General features: G+C 38.7%; 2 protein-coding genes across 6 annotated transcripts in view; one reads left to right on the forward strand and one right to left on the reverse strand.

Moving 5' to 3' along the window:
* The first annotated feature begins 810 nt into the window (after window positions 1–810).
* RPS3A (ribosomal protein S3A) lies at window positions 811–4,971 on the forward strand. The gene is made up of 6 exons (XM_081135605.1): window positions 811–1,083; window positions 1,831–1,934; window positions 2,297–2,484; window positions 3,736–3,944; window positions 4,518–4,627; window positions 4,804–4,971. The coding sequence occupies exons 1-6, from the start codon at window positions 1,022–1,024 to the stop codon at window positions 4,923–4,925; spliced, it is 795 nt and encodes a 264-aa protein (XP_080991731.1). The 5' UTR covers window positions 811–1,021; the 3' UTR covers window positions 4,926–4,971.
* Window positions 4,972–8,714: 3,743 nt separating this feature from the next.
* SH3D19 (SH3 domain containing 19) overlaps window positions 8,715–17,945 on the reverse strand; it is a 142,592-nt gene continuing 133,361 nt past the window's right edge. For all 5 annotated transcript variants that reach the window (XM_081135601.1, XM_081135600.1, XM_081135602.1 and 2 more), the window contains 4 exons: window positions 17,809–17,861; window positions 15,976–16,162; window positions 15,482–15,579; window positions 8,715–12,262 (listed from right to left, as the gene is read on the reverse strand). In XM_081135601.1, coding sequence (XP_080991727.1) covers window positions 12,146–12,262; window positions 15,482–15,579; window positions 15,976–16,162; window positions 17,809–17,861 — 455 coding nt within the window. In that variant the 3' untranslated portion in view covers window positions 8,715–12,145. The remainder of the gene's footprint in view (window positions 12,263–15,481; window positions 15,580–15,975; window positions 16,163–17,808; window positions 17,862–17,945) is intronic.

Here is a 17,945-nt window from a genome sequence, read left to right on the forward strand (position 1 = left end):
CACCAGGGGATATTATTTCCATTGCTTTTCAGAGAGAGTGGGAGGGAGAGGGAGAGAAAGAGAGAAACGTCAGTGTGACAGAGACACGTCGACTGGCTGCCTCCCGCACGAGGCCCCCGAGGGCCGAGGGATGAAGTGCCACCCGCGGCCAAAACCAAACCCGGGACCCTTCAGTCCACAGGCCGATGTTCTACCCACTGAGCAAAACCGGCCAGGGCTTCACTTTAAAAAGAAACAAAAGAATATATTAATGTATGAAAAACATATAGAAAAGCACACAAGTAAGTGCACGGCTTGTGAGCTTCACAAAGCTAACATACCCCACTAACCAGGACCCGTATCGACAAACAGAACAGCACCAATATGTACCTTCCAAGTGACACAACCCTACTAACAATCTTGTGAGGTAGATTATATTACTATCTCTATTTTATTATTACTTTTTTTTTAATTTAAATTTTTTTTTAACTGACCTAAAATCAAACCCGCAGCCTTTTGGTGTACGGGACGACGCTCTAACCAACGGAACCACCCAGCCGCGGCTACTAGCTCCATTTTAAACACGAGGAAACTGAAGCATGGACAGGTCACAAGGCGAAACGTGGACAGTAGCATCTGAACCTGGATCTAACGATTCCAAATCCCAGGCTCTGGAGAAGAAACAGGTTTAAAGATGAGATGGTGAGTTCAGCTTTGAACGATGTTCAGTGGGCCTCTCCTTCCACGGAAACTTAAATCCGAACATCAGAGCCACGGAAACCACCGGTAACCCGAAGCCTGCACCTCAGGCCGGCAGCGCCCGCGCCGGTTGACCGCAGCCTCCCAGCGAGCAGCCTCCCCACACTTGAGGGCGCTGTCTCTGCTGCAGTCGGGGGGGCGTGCCTTCCTGTTATCGCGATATTCTTGAAGCCCGAGAAACACAGAGGTCAGAGGTCACGTCGACGGTGCGCCCGCCCCATTTCATACGCCTAAGTTCTCGCGCGAGTTGTACTTCCGCCCTTTTGGCTCCCTGAGCAGCACCATGGCGGTGGGAAAGAACAAGCGCCTTACGAAAGGCGGCAAAAAGGGAGCCAAGAAGAAAGTGTAAGTGGCGACTGTCGTGGCTCTCCGCTTTTTGGGGTCCTGCTAGACTCCGCGGGAGGGTTCTGGGTCGCGGCGTGGGCCGGATGACGAGGATGCCAGTCGGATTGAGCTGGCCTTGCCGGGTTGGTAAACTCCCATCCGAGGCCTGGGAGATCTGGGTGCTGCGTCCCGGCGGGCCGGCTGTCTTCCCCCTGGCTTTCTGAGCCCGTGCGCGCCCGTTTGAGCCGGGTTGCTGTCGCTACCCCGGTCTGGCGTGTTTCGTATTGTAGGCTCACAGGCTTCATAAAGTCTGCCGGTAATGGGTGCAACTCCAAGAGCTGGAGTCGGTGAAGGCACTCTTGTCCACCCAGGATCCCTCTTCGCCCCTCTGCTTGGACCGGGTGGAACCTGGGACCTCCAAATAGGCTTTCGTGAGGCCCTCTAAAAAGAGCCTGGGTTACCAGTATGCGTCTTCCTGTACCAGTTAAGTTCAGGAGACATGCATGTTATTTGGAAGCATTGCTGCCTGTGTGGTGGAAAAGCCAGTTGGGGTGGGAAGCTACATTTGTGGCTTAACTGAGATGGACACAGTGGGAAGAGTTGGATTTACACATGCTCCCTCATCTCACTGTGCGAGGAATAGAATAGTTTATTGCAGTTTCTACATGCCAGTTAGCCTTTTGTCATCATTAGTGAGGAAAATAAAAGTAAAGAATTATGTGATCTGCGATAAAACCTGTTTTTTGGTTTTTTTTTTGGTAAATCCAGGGTTGATCCATTTTCTAAGAAAGATTGGTATGATGTGAAAGCACCAGCTATGTTCAATATAAGAAATATCGGGAAAACGCTAGTCACAAGAACTCAAGGAACCAGTGAGTAATCTAATTCTTGGTTTGAATTTATCTTTGAGACCTGTTGGTATCATGGTGTACTATTATTGGTCCTCTAGTGGGAGACTTGAAGGAAGTATCAGTCCTTTTTTGCAGCTTTGGCCCCAGTGGTGCTTTGTTTTGGGGACACTTGTAGAAGCAAATTTTAAAATTTCTAAGAAAATGTGCATGGATAATTTTGAGCTTTTAATGGGCTCTGTCAATAAGTTATTGGTGTCCATATGGATTTGGTTAACAAGAGTTAAGGTCTTTATATAATTTACTATTAACTTTCTGAGCTCAACTTATGCTTGACTTTGCTTTTGTGGTTCATAATGTTAAGACAATTGATTCTTGTTTTATAGAAATCGCATCTGATGGTCTCAAGGGTCGTGTTTTTGAAGTGAGCCTAGCTGATCTGCAGAATGATGAAGTTGCATTTAGAAAATTCAAGCTAATTACTGAGGATGTTCAGGGCAAAAACTGCCTGACTAATTTCCATGGCATGGATCTTACCCGTGACAAAATGTGCTCGATGGTCAAAAAATGGCAGGTGAGAACAAAAGTTCCTTAAGTCATGGTGCTGTGGCATGCATGACCAAAGTGTAATGTCATGTCATGGTGTCATTACAGCAAGGATCATATGGTACAGTTGAGGTTTAGGTTTTATTTAAAACCTTGATGTTTTCTTGTTTACTTTGGAATTGGCACTGGAACTCCAGCAACAGCAGTAAGCAAACTATGATCCTCCTATTTATTTAAATTGAATTCAAGATTTAACATTTTGCTGCACAGATTAGTCGCAGATTGAGGAACATCTAGATTTAGGTTTTTAATTTTGCCTGTCTTCAGAATATCTTTGCACCTCAAAGTCTAATGGATTTTAAAGCGAAAGGGTGGTTTGGATTGGTCTCGATGACCTCTGGCTAATAGGAGTCAGCAGAGCCTCTGATGTGAAATTGAAATCTCGACTCCATTTCCCAATTGTGTTCTCTTTGGCAAGTAACTTAAGCCTGGTAGGCCTTGATTTCTTTATCTCAAAAATGTAGGTAAGAGTGTCATCTCATGGAGTTAGGATGAATTCCCATGTTTAGCACAAAGCTTGACACAAAGCATTTAGTAAACAGTATGATTGTTATAGGAAATAATTGTATGGGTTCAGATGTGTCTGGCATAACTGTCCAGTTTGGGGATATTAACTAAGGTATGCAATTTACAAAATACAGAAGAGGCGATTTAGTTCTTGTTGCTACCTAAGATAGTTTTTGGTTTTTAAATTTAGGCAGTAATAGGACTAACGGATTTTTAAATTGTATTTTAGCTGTGAAATTGAATATTTAATCCACAGTGTGGCTTTAGTTTGGAACGTAAAGGACATTTAAAAGTATATGCATTTAGTGTTAACGTTTTACCTATTTAGAACACTTTTTATTAAAAGATGTAATAAGTGTCAATGTCCATATTGTAGAGTCTCTCCTAGAACTTATCTTCCTCTTGGGTTGCAGAGTAGTACATTTGATTGGGTGGAAGGGAAGAATGTTAAAGGCTGTCATGCATTTGTAAAAAGTAGGGGATGGGTGCTGTTGCCCGTGATGGTGGGGATAGAGAGGAGGAGGGAGGACTGTTGGGTAAGTTCACTTCAAGGAAGTGAATTCTGGAAATTTGACATGTAATTTATATTATACTTTTATGTTGTGTGATGAGTACTTGACCTTCCAGCTTTTTTATATTAGAATTTGAGGAATAAAAGTTAATAACATTAAAACCTGGTGTATCTGACAGTATCTTTTTTTTTTTTCACTAGACCATGATTGAAGCTCATGTTGATGTCAAGACTACGGATGGCTATTTGCTTCGTCTATTCTGTGTTGGTTTTACTAAAAAACGCAACAATCAGATTCGGAAGACCTCTTATGCTCAGCATCAACAGGTCCGCCAAATCCGGAAGAAGATGATGGAAATCATGACCCGAGAGGTGCAGACAAATGACTTGAAAGAAGTGGTCAATAAATTGTAAGTGTTTCTTTTCCCTCACACCATTCTGAATCTCTGAGGGAAAGCAGGTAAGACAAGGTGGAGTCAGACAGACCTGTGCTAAAATCCTGTCTGTGAAGCCATCTAGTTATATCCCTTGAAATGAAAGTATGCCCAGTGCTTAGCAAAAGATTTGGTTTCTTTATCCTTTTACGAATGAAGCTGTCTCATGGCAGTTAGTGAGCCTTAGAGCACAGAAGTGCTTTTGTCTTAATTAGAAAATATATTGAATAGACAAAACCCTCCACAACCAGTAATGTATGGGAATAAGTGATGACAAAATGTTTCGGTCCCATATGATGTCCAGTGATAAAACTTAAAACATTTTTCTGATGTTCCCATGCAGTTGGCTAAGAGGGTGTAATGGAAAAGGCACAAAGCTTGGACTCAGAAGGCTCAAATGCTAACTTTGCTACTAACTATAGCTGTGTAGTTCAGATCATTTCACCTGTAAAGGGGCAGTAGTAGACTGTCTTACATGAGGATTTATGGATTAAATGGGGGGGGATATTCCATGTAGATTTATTCTAATCTATCATTACTGGTTTGTAGGATTCCAGACAGCATTGGAAAAGACATAGAAAAGGCTTGTCAGTCTATTTATCCACTCCATGATGTCTTTGTTAGAAAAGTCAAGATGCTGAAGAAGCCCAAGTTTGAATGTAAGTGAAAAATCACTGGATTCCTGGAAAAAAATTTATATGGTCAAATGCATTTTTTGTGTTTGTTTTTTGGGTGGCCAGATAGTGGCTTTTTTTCTGTCATGCCTACACAACATTGAAGGACCAATGTTTCAAGATATGTATACTGTAACAAGAATTTTTTTTCTTCCTTTTAGTGGGAAAACTCATGGAGCTTCATGGTGAAGGTAGCAGTTCTGGAAAAGCTACTGGGGATGAGACAGGTGCTAAAGTTGAACGAGCTGATGGATATGAGCCCCCGGTCCAGGAATCTGTTTAAAATTCAGACCTTTAATGGTGATGAATAAAAAATCTTATTTGTGATATTTTATTTCTGATCATTCTTTTAAAATCTAACAGCTTGGTGAATTGTATGTTCTGAACTGATAGTAATGTGAACTTTTCTGTCCTGTTGTGTGGATTTTAACTATTGCTCTAAGTAGCTGAGAAAGGGTAGTGATTATTTTAAGCTGTAGTGATCTGGAGATGTTAGAGATGGCTAATAAAACGAAACCCTTAATATGGCTTAAATTTTGATGGTTTTTAAGCCCTCTGGAAAGCTTGTTAAAACATTGCAGAGCCCTGCTCCTAGAGTTTCTGGAGTTATGTAATACTGATGCCCAGTCTATGATAGGATAGACTGACTAATGGAGAGAGCCAGTTGGCTTTAGTTTATTGTTGAAAGTATTACAGATGTCCCCTTTTTTCCCCCCATTGATCTCCTCCACCCTGCATCCACCCCGCCCCCAGGCCTTCCCCGTACCAATGTCTGTGTCCATAGGTTATGCATATAAGTTCTTAGATTAATCTCTCCCCACCCACTCCCCCACCCCTGCCTTCCCTCTGAGATCCCTCAGTCTGTTCCATGTTTCTGTGTCTGGATCTATTTTGTTCATCAGTTTATTAGTTTTGTTTTTAAACCCAAATGCTATCTCTTCCTATAGCTGTAAAATGCCCCACTGTGCACCTGCACTGTGAAGCTGAACTTGGCTAGAGAAATTGATTATTGCCATTTAATGCAGCCCACTATTGAGTACTTACTCTTCCACTGGGTCTGTTCTGTACCCTTCCTCTCTTCGAACCTCGTTCTCATTTGCACTCAGCTGATTCCCATTACTTCCACCCTGCCATCTATGGGTGTGTTCACATTGTCTGCCTTGTCACTGGATGAACTGTTAGGGCTCCCCTCTCCCTCACACCACTCCAAAGGAAGCTGTTGCTGTCAAGATTACCATTGCCTTTATTGCTAAGTCCAATGGTTCATTCTTGGCTTTTCACTTTACCTCTATTAAGTGACATTTGACAGTTGATATCCTCCAGTTTTTAACTGTGCTTTAAATCTCACTTCAAAGTTTTCCTCCCATGTTACTGGTTTTCCTTTGCTAGGTCATCCTTAGACCGTAGTATGTTGGAGAGCCCTAGGCTCAGTCTTTGGACATTTACCACTAAACCTGAAAGTGACCTGTGCCCTTGAGTTACATTTTTGTATGTGGGGGGAAGAAATGGGTCATGAGAGGTCTCCATTTCAGGCAGGTTTTAGCCCATCTATTGCCTTTAATTACTGCCAGTAACACCAAGGATTAGCAGATCAGTTTAAACTCATTTGCACAGGTTGTAATGAATAGTCTGGCCTTGGAATACATAAGGGCAGCTTAAAGACCTACTGCTCCTACACCCCCTTGGATTTATGCAGAGTCGGGGCACCTGGAGAGAATGACTGAGGTGGTCACTGCAAGTTAGCTATATCTGCTACTTTGAATATTACAGATAACAGCTTTAACTGTATGAGTCTAACCTCTTAGATTAACCAGTGGCAATCGCTGATGAAGGAGCATAATCAGGTAAAAAATCTCGTTTGGCCAAGATTGTGTCATGCAGAGGAGCGAACTGGGAAGCAATCAGCTATAGATCCTGATTGTCCCTGCGTGCTCTTGTTGAGTATACCAAGACTTCAATTCTGATGACTCTATCTGGGCCATTTCTCAGGGCTGTATTTGCATCCTCTTGAGAAACCTTGAGGGGCGAGGTAATGTCTCCCCCTGGAAAAAGCAGGCTTGTTGCCACTTAACTATTGTGGTAAATGTTAGTGTTCCTCTTCCGTTATGCAACCCACTGTGTGATAGGCCATTTGAATCACTTCTGTGGGATGGGAAACAAATGAACATGAAGCTCTGACTTATTGCTTTTTGCAGTAATAAGTCCTTCCTTTTTGACCCAGGAGTCTTGTGTCTTGCCAGCATCCATAAAACTGGCAGGCTACTGGGTAAAATGTCAAAATAGCCCAGTTCCTGACACTTCCTCCCCAGTATTTTGAAGCCACATTTTGGAATGTATCAATAAGGTGATTATTTTTATAGTATATGTGCTGCCGTGGCGAGCACTCATGATTCCTTAAAGAGGAAACAATCACAGTCATTAATAGTATTCCAGTCACACTGACTTAATGGGTAATCCTCTACCGGATATAATGTGATAAGCAATGCAAGTGTGAAAGCTATGAAAGGTAGGTAGCTTCCATTTAAGACCATAAAGTAAAGAATTCAGGTGTCATAAGCTCTTAGAAGTCTATTTGCAGTACTGTTACTGGTTTTGTATCAAAACCACAGTGGCTGAAACTGACAATACAAATAGACTGATAAAATGTTGGTAAGTGTGGAGTAACTGGAACTCTCAGACGTTAATAGTGGAGTGTAAAATGGTACCACCACTTTGGAAAATGAGTAGCTGCTTTAAAATTTTAAACACCTGTTATACCACTTAATTTGAGCAAAAGAATCCAGAAGGGAGGAGCAGATACTATGTTCTATTTTTACTAAGTTTCAGAACAGGCAAAATGAATCTATGATGATAGAGAACTGATTGCTGCGCAGGGGTAAGTGGATGTGGGGGGAGATAACTGACTGGAAAGAGGTATGAGGAACTTCCTGGATGATGAAAATGTTCTATATATTGGTGGCTATATGAGTATATAATTGTCAAAACTTAGAATTGTGTACTTTGTTATCTATTTTATGCAAATCATACCCCAATTTTTAAAAATGTGGGTCTAGCCAGCTAGGTCACAGACTTGTATTTTTGTGTATGTCCTAATCTGGGGTATGCTTTCCACACAATGAAATTGGCTCGTCACACCCATTCAAGTCTGGAACCAAACCTAAATACATTTTTTTTTCCTGTCGTGGATTTCTTGGTTGTCATGGTATTCAGGACCTAGACTACAGGTATAGTTCTGCAGGTGGGCTGGGCATCACCTCCATGATCACGTGGCCAGATCTGATCAAGATGTCCCACATTCTAGTGGTCAGGGTCAATATAATTGCTATCTATGGCCTGATGGTAGTGATCCTCACTGCCAAATCCTAAAAAAGAAAATCTAACTTTCTGAAGCTCAGTACCAGCTTGAGTGATTTGGCTGCCGGCTGTGTGTGGGGGAACATCAGTGTGCATGGTCTGCTAAGCCGGGATCCTGATTCTCATCTTCCCCAAGATACTCGGCTTCTACAGTTTCATCTTTACCCTTATTCTCTTTATAAAGTAGTCCCTCCTGGTGTCCATCAAACAGAATACGATGTAGAGGCCATCATCAGTCCCACCCAACAGGATCAGCCCGACACACCTGCATAGGGGAAGTCATCCTTCATAACTAGTCTTACTGCCCTGTTTTCTTCTGTTCTATGAACTTGCCCCCAACTCCCTTATTGCTGTGGACATCTAGGTCTTCTCACAGCCCAACCAGGCCCCTCACACCAGCAAAGATGGCAGGCGTCAGCCTGCTCACACACATTCATCTTCCCCTAGAATGCTCTGTATATACAGATGAGTTGGATTTTTTTCAATCACTGTATATTTTTAACAACTTTGATATTTCATATGGCTAAAGAGAAGAAACCACTGTCTCCCTAGTGTAGTCTTAGGCATAGTACTGCACTGAAGGGATAGCCATACACTCAGGCTCTTCAGAAGTAACTGTTCTTCAGCTGTTGGCCAACTGGGATCCTGGGGAACAGTGTGGTGGGCATCGGTGATCCTTTGAGTCAGGGCTCTATCCAATAAAAAACTTGGATATGACTGGAGAGATAAATGTAGCTTTATTTTAATTATAAAGAACTAAATATGGGCCAATATTTTGGTATTAAGAGTGTCAGTCAATTTCTTTTAAAACAAGATAGACAACTGGAGGTAATTGTCCTTTCTGAATTATGAATCTGAATCATTACTTACTCTGAGAAATATTTCACTGAGTTATTGCCTAGTTTGCAGTATCTGAAGATAAACAATCCATGGTGTACATACAATTACGATTCATTTTAAGAAACCCAGAATGTGTCTCAGGCTTTGAAATAAAAATTTACTAGTTTATTCATTGTAACTTGTCCTAATCCTATTGTAGCAAAGAAGTTAAACTTTTCAGGCCAATAAAACAGATCAATTATACTTGTTTAACTGCTAAAGAGAAATGTACCACATCAGCACAACAAATGGAGAAAGTACTGAATTGGGAACAGTGGAGCTAGGTTTTGCTTTAGGTTCTGCCATACCTGTATGGCCTTAGGCAAATCATTTAACCTCTGCAGGTACAGCTCTGGTCCGAAGACGCTCCTCTGTGGTGTAACAGGATGGACTTGCCATTAGGTGAGAGGCCCCTAGATGGTGCTGTTGTTCTGAAATAGGCTTTGTATTTTCCCCCCTCTATAATTACAGTGAAATATAAAGGCATAGGTTAGAAAATTATTTCCTGTTCTGGAAAAATTCACTGTTAGAAGTTTTCAATGGCATTTAAAATGACACTGAATTATGAGTCATATGTATGGCCCATATGCATTTGACATTAATTAAAAGGAATAAACCATTAATGATTATACAAATATCCTTATAATATGTCCATATAGCCATCAGTATTTCTCTAGGTATATTTACCTAAGCTTAAGAAATTGAATAAAAACTAAGTTATTGTTAAGAATACTGATGTATGAAAACCCTATAGAAAAAGAATATTTTAAAAAATACCAGTTCTAACAAATTTTGATAAATATACTGATACTCGGAATGTTTCAGGCTGTATTCAAAAACTGTGATTTCCTAGAGCACAATAAAAGACATTTACTACATTACCCCTCTAGCCATGTAAATAAACAAGTGCATCTTTTAATGAAATCTGCTTTTAGTGTTCAAAGGGGTAATCAAATGGGTAAGAATAATATATTAAATGAATTCTCTAGTTGTAATTTTTTTAAAAAGTATTTGGAGATTCTACTTTGAGGAGTCTTGGATGAACAATATCAGGTTTTCACCTAAAATTCCTGAAAGGAAAAACAATACATTCCTATTTTTCCCCTATGAAATTCAGACTATAAAAATTATGCTCAATCAATATACAGAATAATAAAGTACCTATGAAAACCCATACCAAGCTACATTTTGTCTTCTTGTCAGTTGAGTGGATAATAAATGACAAGCAAAAACTGTAGCATGATGAAGTGAAATGACATAAAAACTGCAAAATTTTGTTTCAATAAATATTTTTGTCAAATTAAGGAGGAAAGATATTAGATCTCAGTGTATCCAAGATGGTATTGCCAAATAAGCCATCCATCCATCCATCCATCCATCCATCCATCCATCCATCCATCCTACCTTTCTTGAGATTATACTGAGCAAAGGGGCTGGAATTATAAAGAGAAGATACCATCTCCATTCTCAAAAAAACTTGGTCTAGTATGAGAAAAGGACTTTGAAAAGTTCAGCTGCATTTATTACAATGTCAAGTAGATTTACAACTATGACACTTATTATTCTGCTGACAGAAGGCCAAAATTTAAGAGGGTATTTTTCTCCAATAAAGCTAAGTTTTCATGATCTTTAATATAAGATGTTAAAATAAAACAGGCAAAGAAATATATCTCATGTCCTTTTCCAGACACACCCTACTTCCTATTATACAGCTTGCTAGAAATGGGAATTTAATTGGGATAATGCTTTAAGTCATCCATTTCTCATGAAATTACTCCTGAGTAAAATTTGACAAGAGTTTTCTTTATATTGTCTTCTTTACAAAACATACAGAAAAATGCAGCCCCTATATCATTTATAACCATATAACTGGCAGGTGACCTTTAATCAAAGATGAAGTAAATAGCTCTTCCCTTCTAAAACTCCATCTTGTGTTCACATAATGGTTTGACCATTGGCTGCCTAACTTTTTGGACAATGGGAAACAATAACAAAAGCTAAAAAGTGGCCCAGTATATCAAAATCTTCTTAAAAATAGAAGAAAGTCATGAACATTGTTGGGAAAGTGTTTTCCAATGAAATTCTATTCCATTGATCTGTTTGGAAGATTGTCTTCAACTTATTTGGCTTTAGCTCATAAACTAGAATTGATTCAGTCCTATAAAGAACTGCTTTTAGCTTAAGCCTGGCATGCATAACAATGGATACAGCAGGAAAGTGGTTTTTTATTTAATAATTGTGAAGGGATGAGCTGGGGGGGAAAACCCCAAAGAGTATCAGCCTTCTTAAATTATTTTTCATTCTGATTATACTGGGAAGAAATGAGCTATGGGGGCTTGGTATTGTTTTCCATCTTAACAGTTGCTCTGTATTCTGAGATATATGTGATTCATAATGTACCACTATAACAAGACACAGTTTTTACATATTACTGGAGTTACACAAAGAAAATGAATTTTTCTTTGGGTACCAGTAATTGTCAAAAGAATGATTGTAGATTCAGAAAATATGCTTTATAACAAGCCTGTATAAAGTATAAATGGAGGAAAGAAATAAGTACAGCAGGTATGTGGAAGTGTTAGTCATATTAGCAAGGCATCTCAGGGTGGTTTTGGTTCTTTTGACTAAGATGCATCAAATTTTAACCCCCTGCAAATCCTTGGGCAAAGGGGAAACACTTATTAACACAAGAAGCATTTGGCGAGCATGAGCTGATTCACCGAGTTCTTACGCAGGCTCCAACTAGTTAATAAACTACCCCCTCCTGAAGCAAGGATTTGCCCTGAGAATGAAGATAATGAACTTAAGCTGTTAGAATTAATTTGAATATAAAAAATGAAATTTATATTACCAACCATGCCCTGATAGTTACAGCATGTAGAATATTGAATGTCCTCCTTTTAAAAGAAAGTGAAAAAATGAAGCACAGTTAATTGACTTCTGCTGATGAAAATAAATGTCCAAGTGCAACTTTTGCTTGTAAGCCTCCCTTGTCACCAGGCGCTTTCCCTGGGGGAAGTGTTTACCTGTCTTGCTCACCCTCTTTGATGTTGTCCATGTTGCTCATGGGTTTTCACCTGCACTTTTCTACTCTGAGTGAAAGCTAATTATGAAATTTAGACATTTTCTGCTTTCAGAAAATTCTAGTGTGCCATGTACAGCATAGATATTTCTTTCAGTTTAAAAAAATAGTGCAAAAAACCATATCTGATAGTCAAAGTGATAGTTCAAGTGAGCTCTTGTGCCAAGGAACACAGTCAAGCTTCATCTTTAGCTGACTTGTAAAACCTGAACATAGTTTTTGGGAAATATTCCAGATTTTCCCATTAGTTCTCCACTCATCCAGTCATCGTCTACAGATTCCAGCTCTGTTATTGTATCTCCAGCCTGTAAGAAGATAGGAATTAGAAATAATTATTAGTTTCTGTTGAGTATAAACATAGTAGGCAGCCCATTTGGAAAGGCATGTATATTCTCTTTATTTAACTTACCATGATTTGCTGAGAGGATTGAATGATATACCACAAAGATAATCTGCACCTAATGATGCCACTTCTATGCCTTTTTTCCTCAAAGCTCATTTCTTTGCCATTGTCACTCTTGCTGCCCTTTTATTTTCCTGCTTGTATTTTGTGCCCCCAAAATTCACTCCTAATTTAAGTTCTTCTTTAATAAATAACACCACCAGCTATCACATATATTTGTGTATGTATATGTATGTGTATGTGTGTGTGTGTATGCATGTCCCCTCTACCCTCCATCTAACAATTATTTATTGAGCAACCACTATATTTCAGACACTATTGTTCTGGGCATTATGGATACAGCAATGAATAAAGAACCCATTCTAAATAAATTCTTTTTAAAAAAAAATATTTTTTTAAATTGATTTTAAAGAGAGAGGAAGGAAAAGGGAGAGATAGAAACATCAATGGGAGAGAATCAACATGCATCTGCTGCCTCCTGCACACTCCCTACTGCGAATCGAGCCCCTGACTGGGAATCAAACTGGTGACCTCTTGGTGCATGGGTCAACGCTCAACCACCGAGCCTCACTGACCAGGCAAAGACATTCTAGAGTGGGAAGACAAATAAATAAGCTGGTAGAGAAAGAAAGAGTGGGGTTGGCTGCCATCTCATTAGAGCAGTCTGGGAAGGCCCCACTGAAGATGACATTTAAGCAAAGACTTGGAGATGAGTGAGCCATGTGCTTACTGTATGCCTTGTCCTATTTTATGTACTTTATAGGAATTAACTCATATACACAACACTGCAGTCCTAGAGAAATACTTGTATAGATTTCCTTCTTTTAAAGAGGAGGAAATTTAAGCTCGGGTATTAAGTAAATTTGCTTAGTGTCGCATGTCCTGTTAGTGGTAGAGACAGGATTCAAATCTAGTGTGATTTCAGGGCCTCTATTGCTAACCATTAGGCACATGGCCACCACATTTTACAGCAGACCTCTTCACTTAGAAAGGCTTTTACAGTGATCGCCTTTCTCGTCATGCTGAGCATTTTGTACTGTACATTTGTTCTCCCACATAATGGTATCTCCGCCATTTGGTGCATTCCATCCTCCCTGGCCTCAATATCAAATCTGCATTCTTCCTGCCTTAAAGAGCTTCACTGTGACTCAGAACACTGATTAATCCTCATCAGGACAGTAAAGGACTGTGTATCTTCTTCATGTGTGAATTATAAATCTTCAACAGATGACATAATTTTTAAAATTACCTCTGGGAACTATTTTGCTCTGTATTGTTTCTAATAATTTCTTAGAATCTGAGTTTAAGATTCTGTAATTGTCCAAAATGACTCTAGCTACTTTAAAGAATATCTTTATTGGGCTAACTGGATTTATTTGTAGCCTAGTACATAGGCCTCTGGGGGGAAAAAATGATCTGATTTAAGGCCTTTCTTTATGGAAAATGGAAAGGAAAAATGCTGATATCAAATGTCATTAATTTACTTTACTCTGCTAAAATCTGTAAAACTTCTGGTTACTCAAAGTTTCTGTCATAAATAAGTTCCTTCTGGTTCCTAAATTATAACATAATGGTTGACTAAAACTATTTTTCTTAGCCCTGTTCCACACATACATAGTATGTCAGTTTTCTGAGGGCCAGGACAACTTAAAAAAAAAAAATCTACTACTACTTTGTGGATATTTAATAAAATATTAATGATCAACAATACTGAAGGCAGTGCAGAATTCCTTAGCTAAAAACTCTAGAACTATCTTGCTTACAGTCATTTGTAAAATGATGACCACCTATTTTCTGAAAGATACTAGTGTATTGTTATTCATATGACATAACTTAAATGAATGCCAAAATAACATCCAAAAAGTGTGAATCCAGGTTGTTCACTTGAAGTAACATTCTATGTAAAGATAAAAGGAATAATTTTCAGCTACTGACTGTCAAGACTAAAAAGGACTGGGGCAACAGCTTCCAAACATTTGGGTTTTAAGAACCAAAAAATTTTGGAAAGAAGGAGAGAGAGAGAGAGAGAGAGAGAGATACCAAATTATAATTTTGCATGAGAACTATCTATCATTTACTGTTAAATATAAAATATGTAATATTTTATAATAAAAATGACATTTTAATATGAAAAAGATAAAAGAAATTCTCAGAAGGAAAACCCTATCACAAAATAGGAAAGTTAGCAACCTTATAACTGACATATCTCTGCATGCTGCTTTTACCCCATGGCCCCCCAAAGCCTGCACATACCCAATAGCACTTTGCTTTCCTCCTTTTGTTATAGACAGGTGACAACCTTGTTTGGGGACCCACTGTTTTAAAACTCATCTTGTCCAATCACTCCTTGACGCTTTCATTCTTCTATGGCATCTTGGCTCTCTGAATATCTCCAATGATGGAAAATTTACTGCTGTCTGACACAGGCTCTTCTGAGAGCAATGACTACTAAACTTACCCTCCTTCCTCTGGCACAGTCCCAAAGTACTACCCAGGGAGCTTTCCTCTGACTATGGTCTAACTATGGACTGGGGAAACAGGATCATGAAAACTGTTTTTACTTAAAAAAAAAATACGAGGCACATCTTTGATAAAGTAAGATTATATTGCAGGCTTCTAAAAAAAAACCCTTGGCAAAGTAGCTTAATGTTTTGGGATCATTTCCAGGTCACTGTATTTCTGGATAAGACTCCAGTGTGTCTTATAAGGCCCTGGTGCAGTAGCCAAATGCAGTAGATACCAACTGATTTCTCCATGGATTTCATACACATGACAATAGTAAGATACAAGGGCCATACAGGGAAGCATCCTTTATTACGGCTACCAATGAAAACTCCAACATTACTGAGATCTGATGTTACGAGGCCTAGGAATAAGAAATTCGTTTGGGGATTGTGGGGCTATCAAGCCAATAAGGTTTTCTTTGAGTAACTAAATGCCTTGCGGATCATTTACATTTGCCCTATTCACTTTGTCTGATCTGGTTCTTTGGATTTAGAGTAGGAGATCTGTTCATTCTTAACAAATGGTTAATATGCCACCCAAATGTTCTACCCTTCGATGGAAGACACTTCAAAATTTATAGCTGCTTAACATGGGCACAAAAAATACACATTCTGACCTTGAAGGAAAGCTCATCTTCATTCTCCCCATGGAAATCATACAAGGCTTTGGCTTTCCTCCCCTTCAGTGATAAAGGAGACGTACTTTTAGCGTCAGCTGTGAAAACACCAAAATACAGAAAGACACTGGACTAAAAACAAATCAAATATTTAAAGAAACCCCTTGTCATTCCCAGGAAAAAATATTTTCAATTAATTTCCAATTTATTTAACTTGCAAAATGATGAAGAATGTTCTCTTAGCAGGAAAAAATTATAGAAAATATATTTAGGGGAGAGAATTGGCCATTATCAAGTGAAGGCATTTTTATCTTTTTTCCCTATAACTCTAACAAAATATATGAAGAAGAGAGTTTACAAAACTTTATGAATCAACTTTTTCAAATGAAGGCAAACAACTTAAACTGGGCATGGCCAGAGCAAAAAGAAATATATATTGCTTTAAAGGTCTCAGGCTCCCCTTAGAGAATAAGAGTCATTTCCTGTAGTTGTACCTGGGCAGGGCCGCACAAAGACTGCTGGGAAGATCCCCTCCCTGTCTCGAAGTCTGCCCTTGTACCAGTCGGAGTCCAGACGCTCGAGGATCAGGATCCGGTCTCCTCTCCTGAAGGGTAAGTCATCACTGGACTCTGCTGTAAAACTGTGAAGAGCTTCACACCATTCTCCAGAAAGACTGTTGTCCTGTTACAAATCAGAAGTTTGGTAAAAAATGTGAGATTTTATTTGAAATTGATTTCTACAAAGCTTAAAAAATGGTGGGGGGAAAATTAAGGAGTCATAAGATTTCAAAGCCCGAATGTTTCTTTAAATCCCCAACACTTTATGTTGCTATCAAGTTTCAAAAATAAAAATTTCCAATAACTTTTTATCTTAAAATATAATTCTATGCGACAGATGTGATAGAATTTGTGGCTTTTCCGCTTTTAAGGAATATATAATATTTAAGCAAAACCTTTTTTCTAATTATGATTTATGATATTAGTTGTATTTTAAAAATTAGGTAAAAGCATACAATATTCATGTACAGTATTTATGACACTATGAAAAAAGTTCTGGTAAGGCATATCATTTCCAGTGAACTCTTCTAAATGATGAAGGATCAGAATGGGCAGTCTGCTAATTCCTTGGGCTTTACTTGATTCAAAAGCTATCAGATTCTGTGGCACCGGACTTAATTAATTCACACTTTTAATTTTATGAGGCATAGTTAGCTCTAAGACTGGCAGAATAGCCACCCAAATGTGATGGGCTAGTATGATGGAATGTGCCAACAGGAATGCCTTTACCCTGAACACATTACAGGAAGGTTTTGCTCTGTGAAGAGGCATCTCTGCCAAGTTGGGATGGGAACCCTATGTTCAAGAAGCTCAACCAACTGAGCTACCCGCCCGGCCAAGGATAGTATGTGAAAATTTTACTCCAGTGTTTTCTCTCTCCCATTATAAAAATAATACAAATGCTCCTAAATATTTGGTAAGTTTGGAAATGTATGAAGAAGTGGGAAAAACTCCACCCACCTATAATCTTACCAGTTAGGGGCAACTGAATGTCAATAAATATATTTCCTTCTAGTCATTTTATGCTATATATTCAATTTCCTACATTTCCTTCCCATTACATTTATTTTAAAAATCTAGTTTTTCATGGCCTCAAAACATTCTACCAATAATGATAATATTTAGGTTGTTTCCAAATTTTTTCCTATTATAATACGACCACTATGACTATCTTTGTGACTAAAACCTTCTCTTTTTTACGCTATTTGTAGGGCAAAAAAAAATAATAATCATTTGTAAGTTCTTGTTTTTAACACTCATATAATTACTTGTTTAGTGTTGAGTTGTACTGAATTCTTGTTAACTAGGTAAGTTAAATGGTATTTTTATCATTGCTTTATAAGGCACTTTGATTACTAGTAAGGTTAAATATTTTTTAATATCAGCTACTTATACTATCTCTTTATCTCTTTAATTCTCCAACATGCCTTTTTCCCTGTTTTCTATCAGGGTTTGCATGTCTTTTTAGTCTGTTTGTATGAGCTCTACATGCAGTAAAGATATTAACCATCTAAATATAGGGGTGGGCAAAAGTGGGTTTACAGTTTTAATAAAAATAAGTAAGTTATTAATAAACAATGATATAAGAATAAACTCTGTGTCTCTCATACTCACAACTGTAAACCTACTTTTTCCCACCCCTGTTTCAAACATTTACTATATGAATTGAAAAATGACTTCATAACATTTCCTCTGGGTAATTACGATTTTAATATTCTTCCCAGAGTTGAAACCTGGCTTTCATTACAGTTATCTATTCAAGCAGCCTACCTGAGAATTTGCTCCAGAATCTTCTTTTTTGGTCTTCGGTGGTACCTTTGTGCCTATGTTTAAAAAAAGTCAAAACTTCAGATGTGAAGACCATATGGTATTGGAGGAAAAACTGGAGGGGAGAACGAGAAGCCTGG

The sequence above is a fragment of the Miniopterus schreibersii genome (assembly GCF_964146895.1).
Source record: "Miniopterus schreibersii genome assembly, chromosome: 4".
Taxonomy (NCBI): Eukaryota; Metazoa; Chordata; class Mammalia; order Chiroptera; family Miniopteridae; genus Miniopterus; species Miniopterus schreibersii.

Bases quoted from the DNA above. Each gene is read 5' to 3' on its own strand.
- RPS3A (XM_081135605.1), top strand. From the start codon at position 1,022: ATGGCGGTGGGAAAGAACAAGCGCCTTACGAAAGGCGGCAAAAAGGGA. The intron at 1,084-1,830 runs GTAAGTGGCGAC...TGGTAAATCCAG, and splicing joins AAGGGAGCCAAGAAGAAAGT to GGTTGATCCATTTTCTAAGA. The intron at 4,628-4,803 runs GTAAGTGAAAAA...TCTTCCTTTTAG, and splicing joins GAAGAAGCCCAAGTTTGAAT to TGGGAAAACTCATGGAGCTT.